Raw genomic sequence first — 12,731 nt, forward strand, 5'->3', positions numbered from 1 at the left:
AGTAACAACTTACTGCTCCACAGAACGAGAGCTTTCATGGGTCATAGTCATGTCAGGGTTTTCACGTATACACTGTTTGCTATGTAAAGTTCCCATAAAACGACTCAAGATTTGGGCACTAGAGGCCAATTTGACTGATCTAACACGCAAATTAGACTCAGCTATTTAAAGCCATATTATAGGACTTGGAGTATACTATAAATTCAAATTAGATAATCCACAGCAATTTTAACAAATGCACAACACTCCTAGGAGCTAAACCACTCAAGGAAACTCTCAATAGAAACTGTTCCCAAATCAAAACAAATGAAGGCCAGAGGAGAGACGGAAGTGAAGAGCCCACCTTGATGATGTTCAGGAGTCGCCGCCGTGTGTCAATATCCTCTCCTCGGACCATGAGCCTGGCCAGAAGCAGCGTGTGTTCTCGGTTCTTCAATCCACCGCTCAGTTTCTCAATCTCCTCTTCCATCTGGGCATTGGAAGAAATAGAAATACGCAAACAATTTTACTGCTCTTTCAGGGACAAAGGACTAAATGTATTTGAAGGAGAAACATCAGTTACACATGCACTTTGCAATGCAATGCTTTGCAACATTACTATAGTGAATTGCACATATACAGTACAGTCCACTCCAAATAATAACTTCTCATTCTTCTTCTTTCTGGGGTTTTATGTGCCAAAACCAGATCTGATTATGAGACACGCCGTAGTGGACGGCTCCGGATTAATTTTGAATAACTGCTCATAACTACAGGCTTAGCAGAGGCTATAGTGATGTGTGCATTGTACATTTGCTTTAGATAGCAGTTATACCCATGTCACTAAAAATCTAGCTCTATAAAACTGTTCATCTTTGGCACCAGAAGAGAATAAAATTCAGACTTTTCCCACTAGTTCCACTGTGCCCACAAAAGTGGGCAGCATGCCCTGAACTGCGATTTCAAATAAATAAATCAGATTGACAATTTCTCATGCAGGTTAATTAAGAAAACTTTTATCAAATTAAACAATTTCCTTGATATAAGTGATTACTGTTATGATCGGCTTGGAACTCGACCGCTGAACTATGGGAAACATTCCCGCATGCTCTCCCGTGTCGAGGTAATCGCGTTCATCCGCGAGAAAGCGTCACCCCTCTACGCTCTGAGCAGACGCAAAGGCGAGCACCCTAAGGAGAAGGCACTAAGGGGAAGATGTTGATTTGACAACCTGACAAAGGCACTGACACTTCCACAAGTTCCTCAGGGAGACATCGGCTACCACCAGACCGCGAGGGGTTATTTAAGGCCGTCCTGGTCCCAGTGATAGGCAGAACGTCTCCAGACTTGGACAGAGTCACAACCATGTACCAATGAAGTGAATACACTCTTTTCTATTTTTTATCATCACGATGCCCGCCTTCGTCGCCGCCTCCCGATTCTTGGGGTGACGACCCACTTCACCCGGTCGAGATCGTATCATTACTGTCAAAAGCAATGAAACACACAGATCATGTGATCCATGTGTTTGCATGATCACGCATAGAGATGGTAAATTAATTTTTTATTCGGTTAATGATTATTGATTCATAATTTTAGCCTTTATTCGATTGATCGCTTTCAATGCAGGGTTTATCGATTGATTATTCGAAATTATTACCAGGCACTTTAAAAAAAGTTGAAACAGTTATCTACTTTTGTAGGATCCTATTTTAATGCCCGAGGAGTGGAACTAAGTTTGAAACACAAGTGTATAAACATTTGATAAAGGATAATCTAACTTGCTCATGACTAAATATGATCGCACTAGTGGCTTTTGAAAAGGTAAACAATATATGCTATATATATCGGCACTTAGTGCAGTATTAAATAAGAAACATGGCACTAGTGATTCCCTGTACAGTACAGTTAAACAAGAAATAAGAAAAATGGCAAAAGTGAAAGGTGAAGTCCCAACTGAAATATGCAAGAAATTGCAATAAACTACACAGGGGAAAAGAAAATTATTGGTTTAAGATTTTAAACCACATGCTCTTTTCTACAGAGCGAAGGAATGTCAATTCTGGGATGTTTAGGTGAAACTGACACCTTCTTTAAATGGCAACGCAACCAGCATGCGAGAATAGATGCTCGGACGCCATAGATTTGCTGCAATTGACATAACTCTATCGCTATGTCAAATACACGCTTCAAACCAGTGCGCATGCTGTTCCACGTCTTTAGTGGACTGGGAGTGGCAACGACGATCAACGACTAGGTTGCTATAGTATGTCTTGAATTTAGCGAGACCAAGCCTCACTTAATTCAGGCAGTGCAGTGCGATGTGGGGAAGGAGAGGGGAAGCGCTCGGCTCTGCATCACTCGGGACAGTTGCTCTACCACAGCCATAAGGTCAATGCTCATACGCCGCGATTCCAGTACATTTTCAAAATTTTCGCGCCCCTCCTGTCGAACTCTCGAAAACGATTAATCGAACGGGCTTAATCAATTAAGTCTATTATGTAAAAGGTGGACATTGATGAAGATTAATAGCTTTGTAAAATACATTTGTTCGAAAAATCAATTAATCATGCACTGATGCTGCAAGCAAATGCCCATACAGATTTCACGGCACTTCTGACACATTCCATGCATACTAACCGATTTTCAATGTTTGGACCACGAACTGCATGATATGACATTGACATTACCAGCTCTGATGTTGGCGCACAAAATTCAAAACAAAGAGAACAAAGAGAGAAAGGCCAATATTTATTCTGCCATGTTACCTTTACCCACCAAAGAACAGCTCCAACAGACAGTTCCAAGAGGCTAATCTTCCACAAAACTAATTTCTTTCCCTTTGGTGCCCGTCTGAGTATCCAATGAAGTATGTCGACAGATTATAGCGCCTATGAAAAGATAATGTTTGAAGATGAAGGAAACATGGTGACACTCTACAATGAAATATTATAACAAAATACGCTTCCATTCGATGTGACAGATGTATCTCATAAATAAAATACATATGCCTTAGTTGTCTGGCAAGTCTGCTCTCCAAAACATCTTCACAAAAGAGAGAATTAATAAAATAAAATCACTTTCAACTTTAAAAATTCACTTGACGTACACCAATAGATAGAAGCATATTGTTGCGAACTTCACGGGACAAATAAGTGTCTGGATTATCTGAATGTGTAATTATGAAAAATATTACAGTCGAACCCGTTTATAACGACCTCGATAGTTCCGTGAACAGTGGTCGTTGTGTATCAGTAGTTCGTTATAGCACATACCGGGTTTCAGCGAACACTTTTTGTGCAGATTGTCTGCTATACATGCAGATAGCACAATTCAAGTTTACGAGCTGGTCTACTCGAAGAGACGGACATTACTTGCGCAAAAAATTTTAATGCATAATCGAATAATTAAAAAAATTCACTAATTACATTTTGAACTAATTACCTTATGGCCCATATTGCAATTTACAAATTCTAGCCGTGGAGTTTTGCAACATGTATCGTATCCACTTGGAACGAATTCTCAGGATGACACCAGTTTCGAGATATTAATTTCCGAAATTTGCGGAGAAATGCATTGGTGTTCCAGTTACATTTGTGCTTCAATGGATAAAACGACGTTTTGTTAAGAAAGTAACTGGAACACCAATGCATTTCTTCGTAAAGTTCAGGAACTCAAAACTGGTGTCATCCTGAGAATTTGTTCCAAATGGAATCGCAACTCTGCAGCTACAATTTGTAAATTGCAATATGGGCCATAAGGTAATTAGTTAAAAAACTTAATTAGTGGATTTTGTTAATTAGTTGATTATGCATCTTAATTTTTTGTGCAAGTAATTGAGTAGCTGCAATTTTGTGAAAGTGTCGAGTAGACTAGCTCATGAACTAAAATACTGCTATCTGCCACAGGCGACCTTTAAAAATTTTTGGAAGTGTTCGTTGAAACACCCTGTATAAGACTCTGCCTTGAAAGCGCTGCTCAATATGTGACCACATGAAGCTGGCATCAGCAGTAACAATTCGACAGCAGTTTGGTCTGAAAACCACATTTTTTAGTGTCATTTTTGTTCCGTGTGTTCCCGCATCTAGCTGCAAATTTCTGTTAGAAACATTCATCCAAAAATCGAAATGCGGTGTCATATAGCTCTTTCAAAACAGTGCCTTGTACCGATCACCTGTTATTTCAAAACTGCAAGCGCAGCCGGTACTTTTTATTCGAGAGCTTGTGAGATATTTTACTACCAGCAGGGACATGACCGTATTCTGCATAAGAGATCGAAGAATTCTAGTTGGCCAGAACATAAACTTCAGAAACTACTGCGAAGGACTCTGGCATCATGGTCTTGGCATTACGACTGCGCATCAGCCACACAAGGACCATTGAATAACGTTATCTATGTCACTTTAGGCGAAAAGACATGCAATGTTTGAAAGGTAGAACATTACTGCGAACCGTTATCAGCAATCGGCAACACGTAAACGAAGCATCGCCGAACCGTTATCTCCTGATAATGGCGTAGTAACCACTGATCCTTTGCAACATTCCGTGGCGGCAGGGCACCCACTTGAGCCCCGTGAATATCGGCAGCAGCGACAGGAACATTTGAAGAGCCGTTGTTCCCATGATGGAAGGACGTAGATGGGTGTTCCAAAGTGTTGAAATAGGCGTAATGCATATGGTGCCAATATGGACAATTGAGAAAAAATGAGAGTGCTGCCGTCGTGGCATCCGATAATCGCACCGGTGCACGTACCAGTGCACACCACGCGCCATGCTGTTTATGCTGAACGCCTTCTGTGCAATGTGCAATGATTTCCCACCACTTCTCTTCCAGTGCACTATTTGCCAATAAGTTTCAGTAGTTTTCATTTCAAGTTGCTTTCTCTTGGCAGACTTGCGGCACTCCAGGACTGGTATGAATTATTCATGCATGGCAAATATCTCAGAATTACACTTTTGATGCCATACAATAATGCGCACATTTGCTGGGAATGGACAGTGCAACTTAATTACCAAATTTTACCAGTTAACAACAATCAAGATAACAAGGTTTCACAGCAGAAACCAGCCTACCTTAAAGCTGAGCCCATAAGAAAATGAAATGCAGTCCATTCAGACAAATACATCCGAGAAAAGTGGGTTGATTCAAATGACAAAATTGATATTGACGAGCCTGTGTTTGATGTAACAGTGCTTATTGACCCTTTTCGCGGATCAGTTTGTTCTCGAGAAACGAGATGGCGCTTTCGGCGGCGCGCCATACGTTGCCTCAGTGAATGCGCACGAATACGAAACCATTACCACTTCTGCCCTGTTTCCGTGCGATCAGCTGTCGGAAATGCAACTGGGTTTTCGCTCACGCACTGTGCTCCATTCATGCTGCAAAATCTGTAGTGGTGGAGTGGTGGATCTGCAGCAGTTGGGCTGCAGAAATAGTGGCTGGCATATTAAGGAATAGAATGAAAATGTGTGTCCAAGTTTACGGACTATTGCTACATACGGACAGCCTCCATTGCCAGTCCTTCTCAATGTACGACTTTCCTCGTGGATAAAAAAAATTCACCTTTCAAAAATATTTCTGCAACGTATTTGTGCAACAATATTCATTTCAGCGTTAAAGCGCTAACCTCCAAGGACTTCAACCCCCGGAACGTCGGCAAGAGTGAGTACTGCTCGTTAAACAATGACAAAGGGAGTAGCGCAGGTTCCTGGCATAGTAAGTTTCGTGCACGTCATCTTCACACATTTACGCCAACTCACACGCAAACTTACGCACACTCTATCGCCAATGTATTACGAATATGTGAATGGGCGCACACTTGAATCAGTGCGCCAAAGCATGGGTAACAGCGACTACACCGACAGCACACGAGTGGTCAAAGCTGAATGTTTCGCGACGGTCCACAGGAGTAAGCGAGTTACTAGCGATACTACATATTTGCTACAAGCTATTACAAAGAAGAGAACAGCTACGTTCCAAGCCTTGTGTGCAGCAAAAACAAATCTATTGCAACTGAGTACACCAACGAGCAATTAGGCAGAAAATAATCGGATAGGGACCGCACCAATGAACTTCACCGTGTCAGAAACGTGACAAGCCGCTGCTTCTAAGTATTTGCCAAATAAAGAACGAAGAGCAAAACACACTGATCCTGATCCAATTTTAAAGCGAAAACCTTGTAATGCATTTCTAGCCTCATATACCCGGCTCGCACTGTTTGGACAAAGCTTAATGGGCATCGAAAGCGCTTTTTTACATGCCCTCTAAAGCTGTGGCCAAAGTTTTGTCTCAACCACCCAATCAGTGTCTACGATATCTCCCGAAACAGGTTTCCTGAGCCGCACCGGGCATCATGTACATCCATTGTAAACACGGAAACAACGGAGGCAGCTGAGGCAAGCAATGGACGCGTCACCATGTGATCAAACATGGCAGTGCCCACGGTATCGCCGCGAAAAGGGTCATTGCATCTTTTGCGATTACAGAAAATGGAAAGTATGAATATGTGGATATGACTTCGACAGGAAACATTTATAATAATAATATCGAACCCGAGTATAACGAACTGAAACTAAGCGAATTCATTATAGTAGAATCTCGGTAATACGATCACACCTGATACAAATTTTGGAATGATACGAATTTTCCAAAAGTCCTGGCCCAAGTCGATTAGGTTACAACATGCTACATTTAGAATGTTGCACACCGCTTTTCGTGCCGCAGCAGATTATATCAACTATCAAGTAGCCACACAATACCCAGCACGCCTGGGCGTTTTACTGGATAGGCGTAAATGTGAGCGGCTTGCCAGGTGCCTGTCACCTCGTGGTACAGAGCTGAACCAGATAAACACAGAGCTAATATTGCATCAACCAAGTGTATTCCACTTTGCTGCTGGTGTAAATTTCTGGCAGTAGCAAATTGTGACACAATTATGCTGCTGAGAAAATTCAGGCCAGCAGCGAATAAGAATACACTTGTTTACTGCAATATTAGCTCTGTATCTGGTTGAGCTCTGTGCCACCAGGTGGTTGTATCGCTGCAGCCACTCAAGTTTACGCCTCCGCCCATCCGGTAAAACACCCAGTTCGCCTGCGTTTACCGAAATGCCGAACAAGCTAAAACTCTCTACTGGCTATTGCAAGGCTGGCATAGCAGCCGCACCTGTGCGCTGTACGCATTATGTCGGATTATCGTTGCGAGGCGACCTATGTCACTCCGCCTTGACTCCACAGGCGCGCATCCCCTCCGCCCCATCAAAATTTGCTTTGTGCAGTGCCATGCAACTTGGTGGACGTTTTCGAACACCTTGCAACTTTATCAGGAGCCGGCAATCACACGTGATCTAGTCTTGACACGTCAGCAAGATAGGCGGCATTAACTGCTGTAACGAATCGCCACGCTATTTTTCCCTATTTGCGCTTGCTTTTGTTAGGTTTATTTCTACTTGGTGAAATAAACTATACAATGCTGCCGCTATCTGAATTCCTTATCTCTCGTGTTTACGGCTATACAAAGATGGCGGCACTATGCCAATGGAAAGCTGCGCTCGTGTGACCAGCGGTTCGATAGCATCTCCCGAAATCAGATTTTCTCTATTTCGAAGACAACACACTAACAAAGTATTGTCATTTTTTCGAATTCTGCAGCATATTTCTTCCAAATATTTCATCATAAGATAAAGAAATGTTTTAGGATTGGAGGAAAAGAAATATCAGAAATTTTGAGCAAGTTGTCCGTTTCGTTGCCGTGTTCCCCCCTTAGTTTTCAGATTTTTTAACGTTATTGCGTGATATAAATTTCGGGTGATACAAATTCTTGCGCCATCCCAAGAGATTCATATCAACAAGATTCTACTGTACTTTCCGAAGACAAATTGAAGAGTTGGTGCAAACCACACCCCACTGAGAAGTGGCCGAAGCAAAAGGCTTCACTGTTGCATGGGAAACCCCTGCTGTCCCCCGTCGCTTTTTGTTCATTTCCTCGCTCCGCATCTCCTCCTTCTCCTTCTGTGCAATGTCCTCGTCGAACTCCCCTCAACTGGCACGCTAAGGAGCCCACTATACCCGCCTCCCTTTTACTCTCCTTCCCCGGTGCAGTGCAGTGAGGTGTCCCAGTGAAGAGACAGTTACTTCCCTGCCCATTACCCTTTTTCCTTACCGACAACTCTAAATGCACTTCAGCAGTCTGATTAACTGGTTCACTGTTCTTGCATTTCAATATGTTGATTATTTGGCCTCGCACTGCCATCTGCTGATTACCTCGTATGGTAGAGCGACTGTCGCGGAAAGGCATTGATCTCAGGTTCTAACATTGGACACAAGACAAATTTTTCTTCAACTGTATAGCTTGCTTTCTATGAAACCTTTAGGAGTTTGCTATGAAGCTTCCTGATGCTCTCGGGCTGATGAAACCTTTCCTCTTTTGTACTGTGTAGTGGACTTTAAGTTCAGTGTGTGCACGGTAATCACCTATGCTGACTTGACTTTCCTGCTCTTGAACATTACAACAAGTGGACTGCACTGTATGTATAAATTACAATCCCTATACAAGCCCTAAAGGAAAGACTTCAAATTTTTTACACACACACGCACACGGTTTATGAAATGTGTGTCAAAAACACACACACTCAACGACATGCTACAAAATGGACAGGCCAATGAATATGCCTTCAAAATATGCCCATTAGTTGAAACCACGAGGAATGGTTGCAATCATAATGCAACAACGTCATGCTGCTTTTAAAAGTGGTCACATATAGCATACAGTAAACCATATGGAGTTTAAGAGCATGTTGGAAAGTGACAGGCTGGCCGGTCTCCTGGCGACATTTCAGGTGTTGTGTAAATGTTTGCGTTGTGCCGCAGAGGACAGCTTGGAGGGTGTCGCGCAAGCGCGCCAGGGACGTGGAGTTTGTCATGCATCCATCCAAGTTGCTTCATGTCAGCTGATGCCATTGCAGCCACGTTGGAGGGAGAAGTATAATTTGCTTCCACATTGTGTGGGTAGTGGTATGTATGTACTGGCTCAATAGGTGGAAGGTAATGGAGCGAGTATTCTATTTACCTCGGCCAAGCGTGCCAATAGCGAAGCTCAAGCGGTCACATATCCGTTCGTGATGGCCCGGGCAGTTTATTGGCCAGACAGCCGGAGGCTGCAAGAGAAGCGCCGAGTTAGGGCGGGCCCTCGGGACATGGCTTCTGTTATCTCAGCTAGTCTCGCAGCTAGTCACGTTCAAAACCTTCACCAAACTACTTGTAGCCATTGCTTACTACAGTCTGCTGCTTGAAGAGGCGAGTGAAAATGGCACGATTGATGTGTGCACCTTGCATTGAAGGTTGTTAAAACTAGCTGCTGAGGTTGTCAACATTTTCGATTGCTTTGTTCACAAGTCCGACATTAAATAAATGGGCCTTATATTATTCTCTCGGTGTTCAAAAGCAGCGGATGACCCGGAGGAAATGTGGCGAGTGTGTGGATGCACATGACACAGCGATGAGCCCATCATGATATCAGAGCGCATGTTAATATACACATGCTGTGCTAAGTCATCTTGCCGATGAACAAACAGGTACTTCCAACATGCTGCAGAAAGTGATAAACCTTATTGAAATGGATGGACAAGACTAGACATAAGGCACAGCTAAAGAAAGGCCAAGTAAAAGATGAAACCACTAAGTGGGGATTAATAAGAAAAGACCTGACACTGAAATAAACAAATATAATTGCCCATGCTTTATTTGCGTGAGTGTTTTACGCTATAACAAAACCTAAAGTGCAAGATACGAGACAATGTTGCTTATTACGAAGAGAATATTTGTGCTTCCTCAGTTCACAGTTTGATTTCAAATGCTCAGCAAGAGGAGTTTGAAACAAAACATTCTAGACATGTGTGCACATTTTAGCCAGGGGTTCGGTCTGGCTTGCTCGCAGTCGGTAAGCCAGCATGCTGACCCCACATAATCACAGAGCTGAGTAGCGATGGCAGTGCGAAGCCCTGCACTTGTAATTTATCACTGTTCCCGTGCCACACATCAACATGGCAAGCCGCCAATAAGCCATCAAAATCTACAGGAGACTCTGCTGACCTATCAGTGGCATCACGTTTACATTCTTTCACATAGCCTGGATCAATACCCCCCTCTGATATCCGCATGTATGCTTATGATTAATACTGGATGTAATGAAGACGCATTCGTGTTAGATGAGACTGTTACGAGGTTCGACTGTATAACACTCAGTAGTTTTATCCCAACATGCAGAACAGCTTTCATGGACTAAGCGGAAAGAAATTACGCATATGGAAGTGCAAACAGTACTGCAAATAAATCCATGACATCGTGATTATCAGTCCTTCTATGATCATTGAAATGAAATATGCGAATTGCAAACAATGGACAAAGCACACAAATTCGTCATAGCAGGTCTGTGAGAGCAACATCAGTCGCAGCAGTTGTGTTGCAGACTGCTCTGGATATAGTTGCCCAAATATTGCAAGCATTTGCAAATGCTTTGTGTTCTGTTATTGCCCAGTTCTATAGCTAAGCAGCTGCTGCCAAAATAACATGAGAGGACTTCATGAGGAATGCCGAACTCCTTATTGCTTTAACCCTTGTTATGCCAACCCTTCTTTAGAAAACCACCAAATTTTTAACAACTGCTTTATGACTCATTTATTCTAAACATCTTTTACTGCAGTATCAGTAGTTCAATTGTTATTTTCAAATATCTTGTACAGTCAATTATAATTAATGCTTTTGAGTTACAAATAGGCAAGCCCAGAGACAGTCCACATGAAAAGTGTGCTTTTGTTGTCCTCCATGCGACACATTATTGCTGGTGCGGCAAGGAAAGGAAATCCCAGAGGTGTCAGCGGCAAAGCATTTTTGTTGAGCCACGTCCACATGAGAGAAGCCACCAGAGGCTCTAAATCTTTCTTTTTTGCCAGTACTAAGCTGAAGCTCCGAACACAACTTAGTAATCTAACAGTTTACTTCAGGTGAAGAAATGTAAAAAAATAGCACGTTTCCAGCATTAAAAAAGGCAGCTGTTGTCATAGCAGCCGCCGACCGCACCCTCAACAAATCAGTTTGCAGGGAAGCTGGTGCTATTTAAGAGCGCAGCATTCACACCAAAATGATGAAAAGACTGCCACTCCGTAGGCGAAAGTAAATCTCTGGACGAGTGAGACTCTTCCCTGGCATATTTTGGAGGAAACATCTCGAAGAGTGAGACTCGTCCTTGGCATGGAAATGGTTAAATACATGACTCATCACCAGGAGTCAGAAGCAGGTAAGCAGGAGGCTTTGCTGGCTTGTGCCAACTGTGGAAACTTATAGGTTGCATTGAACTGATGACATAATGCCACGTGACGTACTGTCCGTGCTACTGTTGCGTTCTGCCACTGTCTGCTCCTTCAATGAAGGAATGACACATTACCACCGTCTCACCGTATTACACTACCATTTCCACTCGCTGAAATTTGTCACATATGGTACCTAGGCTTAAGTCAGTCTGAAGTAGCATTGCAAACAACCACGTTTTCGGCTTCTAAGGAGCCAGAAAAATCAGCAATGTGTCCAACACTAACAGCAAACAAATTTTCCGAAAGTTGTCCAACTCGGCTACACAACAAGTAAATGGTAAAATCATCTGCCTGTAAGAGCTTCTAAAAGGTACAAAAGAATATTGTAAGGAAGAAAAGTCTGTCAAATGACTAGGACTTGCATTAATGTTTACAGGCTATATATAATCTGCTCCAAGAAAAGGAAGAAATATCAAATGACTGCCGGGTACCCCACATACTAACACATTACTTCATGCAAATTTTTACATGCAATGAGCACGCAATACAACTAACTACTCTTAGAAAATGGTGCTGGTAGGTTCCTTGACCCGAGCAAAATATTGGCTCCATAAAAGATTACCGTGTGTAACGCATTTTAAACATGGAGACTTCTCTTAAAGGCACAAATTCTGAAACACTACATCAGAATCGCAGGCATTTATTAATGCCCTGCAAACAAACAGCATGACCTACAATGCCACTTCAGATACAAACTTATAGTACATATCTACAGAATTCCAATTTGTGGATAAGAACTGTGAAAGTTATGCTTAAATGGTCAGTCACACATTCTTTGAAGTCAAAGCCCTTCAAGTTTTGAATTTTGCACCATAATGCAGTGCTGATGAGATGCGAGACAATGCTGATTGCATATTTCATTCATTTTTGTGCACGAAAAGATCCTAAAGCCTGCAAGGTTGAGTCTTTGCATACTTATAATATCAACCCTGCTTTATCAATGAGCACCATAACCTGCATCACGAACCTGCTTTCATTCTAGCATTCGTAACTAGCTCCTGTACTAGTTAATGTGCTCCTGCACTTCTTAGAAATACTACATATTTACTATAAGGCTAGCTTTGCAATCTATTCCTTTTATGATGGGAAGATGACCCTCAAAAAGTTGCTTCTCCGTTATTAAAGCTGAGCTTAGGAAACATGAGTCAACGACAATCGTCTTAGCTGTTTGCAAACTAATTGGTTTTTAAGTAGCCTGCATAAGCCAAAAGACAGTGCTTGCTGTGCACAACTTTTCAAATTCAACAATATTACAATGATTATTACTGTAGAGTGCAATTATAAACAAGCAAACTTCACTTTCTTTTCAACATTTTGGTAACTCTTCAATGCTCCTGATTCACACTTCCTTCTGTGGAAGATGTCAAATTCCACAAATGTGTTTCC

The 12,731-nt window shown here is 42.3% G+C and overlaps 1 protein-coding gene across 1 annotated transcript in view; it reads right to left on the reverse strand.

Moving 5' to 3' along the window:
* The window catches only part of LOC119442541 (probable histone-lysine N-methyltransferase CG1716), a 96,744-nt gene that overhangs the window by 31,889 nt on the left and 52,124 nt on the right, over nucleotides 1-12,731 (reverse strand). Inside the window, 1 exon segment of the mRNA XM_037707454.2 lies at nucleotides 344-469. Coding sequence (XP_037563382.2) covers nucleotides 344-469 — 126 coding nt within the window.

Source organism: Dermacentor silvarum, chromosome 2 (genome assembly GCF_013339745.2).
Source record: "Dermacentor silvarum isolate Dsil-2018 chromosome 2, BIME_Dsil_1.4, whole genome shotgun sequence".
NCBI lineage: Eukaryota > Metazoa > Arthropoda > Arachnida > Ixodida > Ixodidae > Dermacentor > Dermacentor silvarum.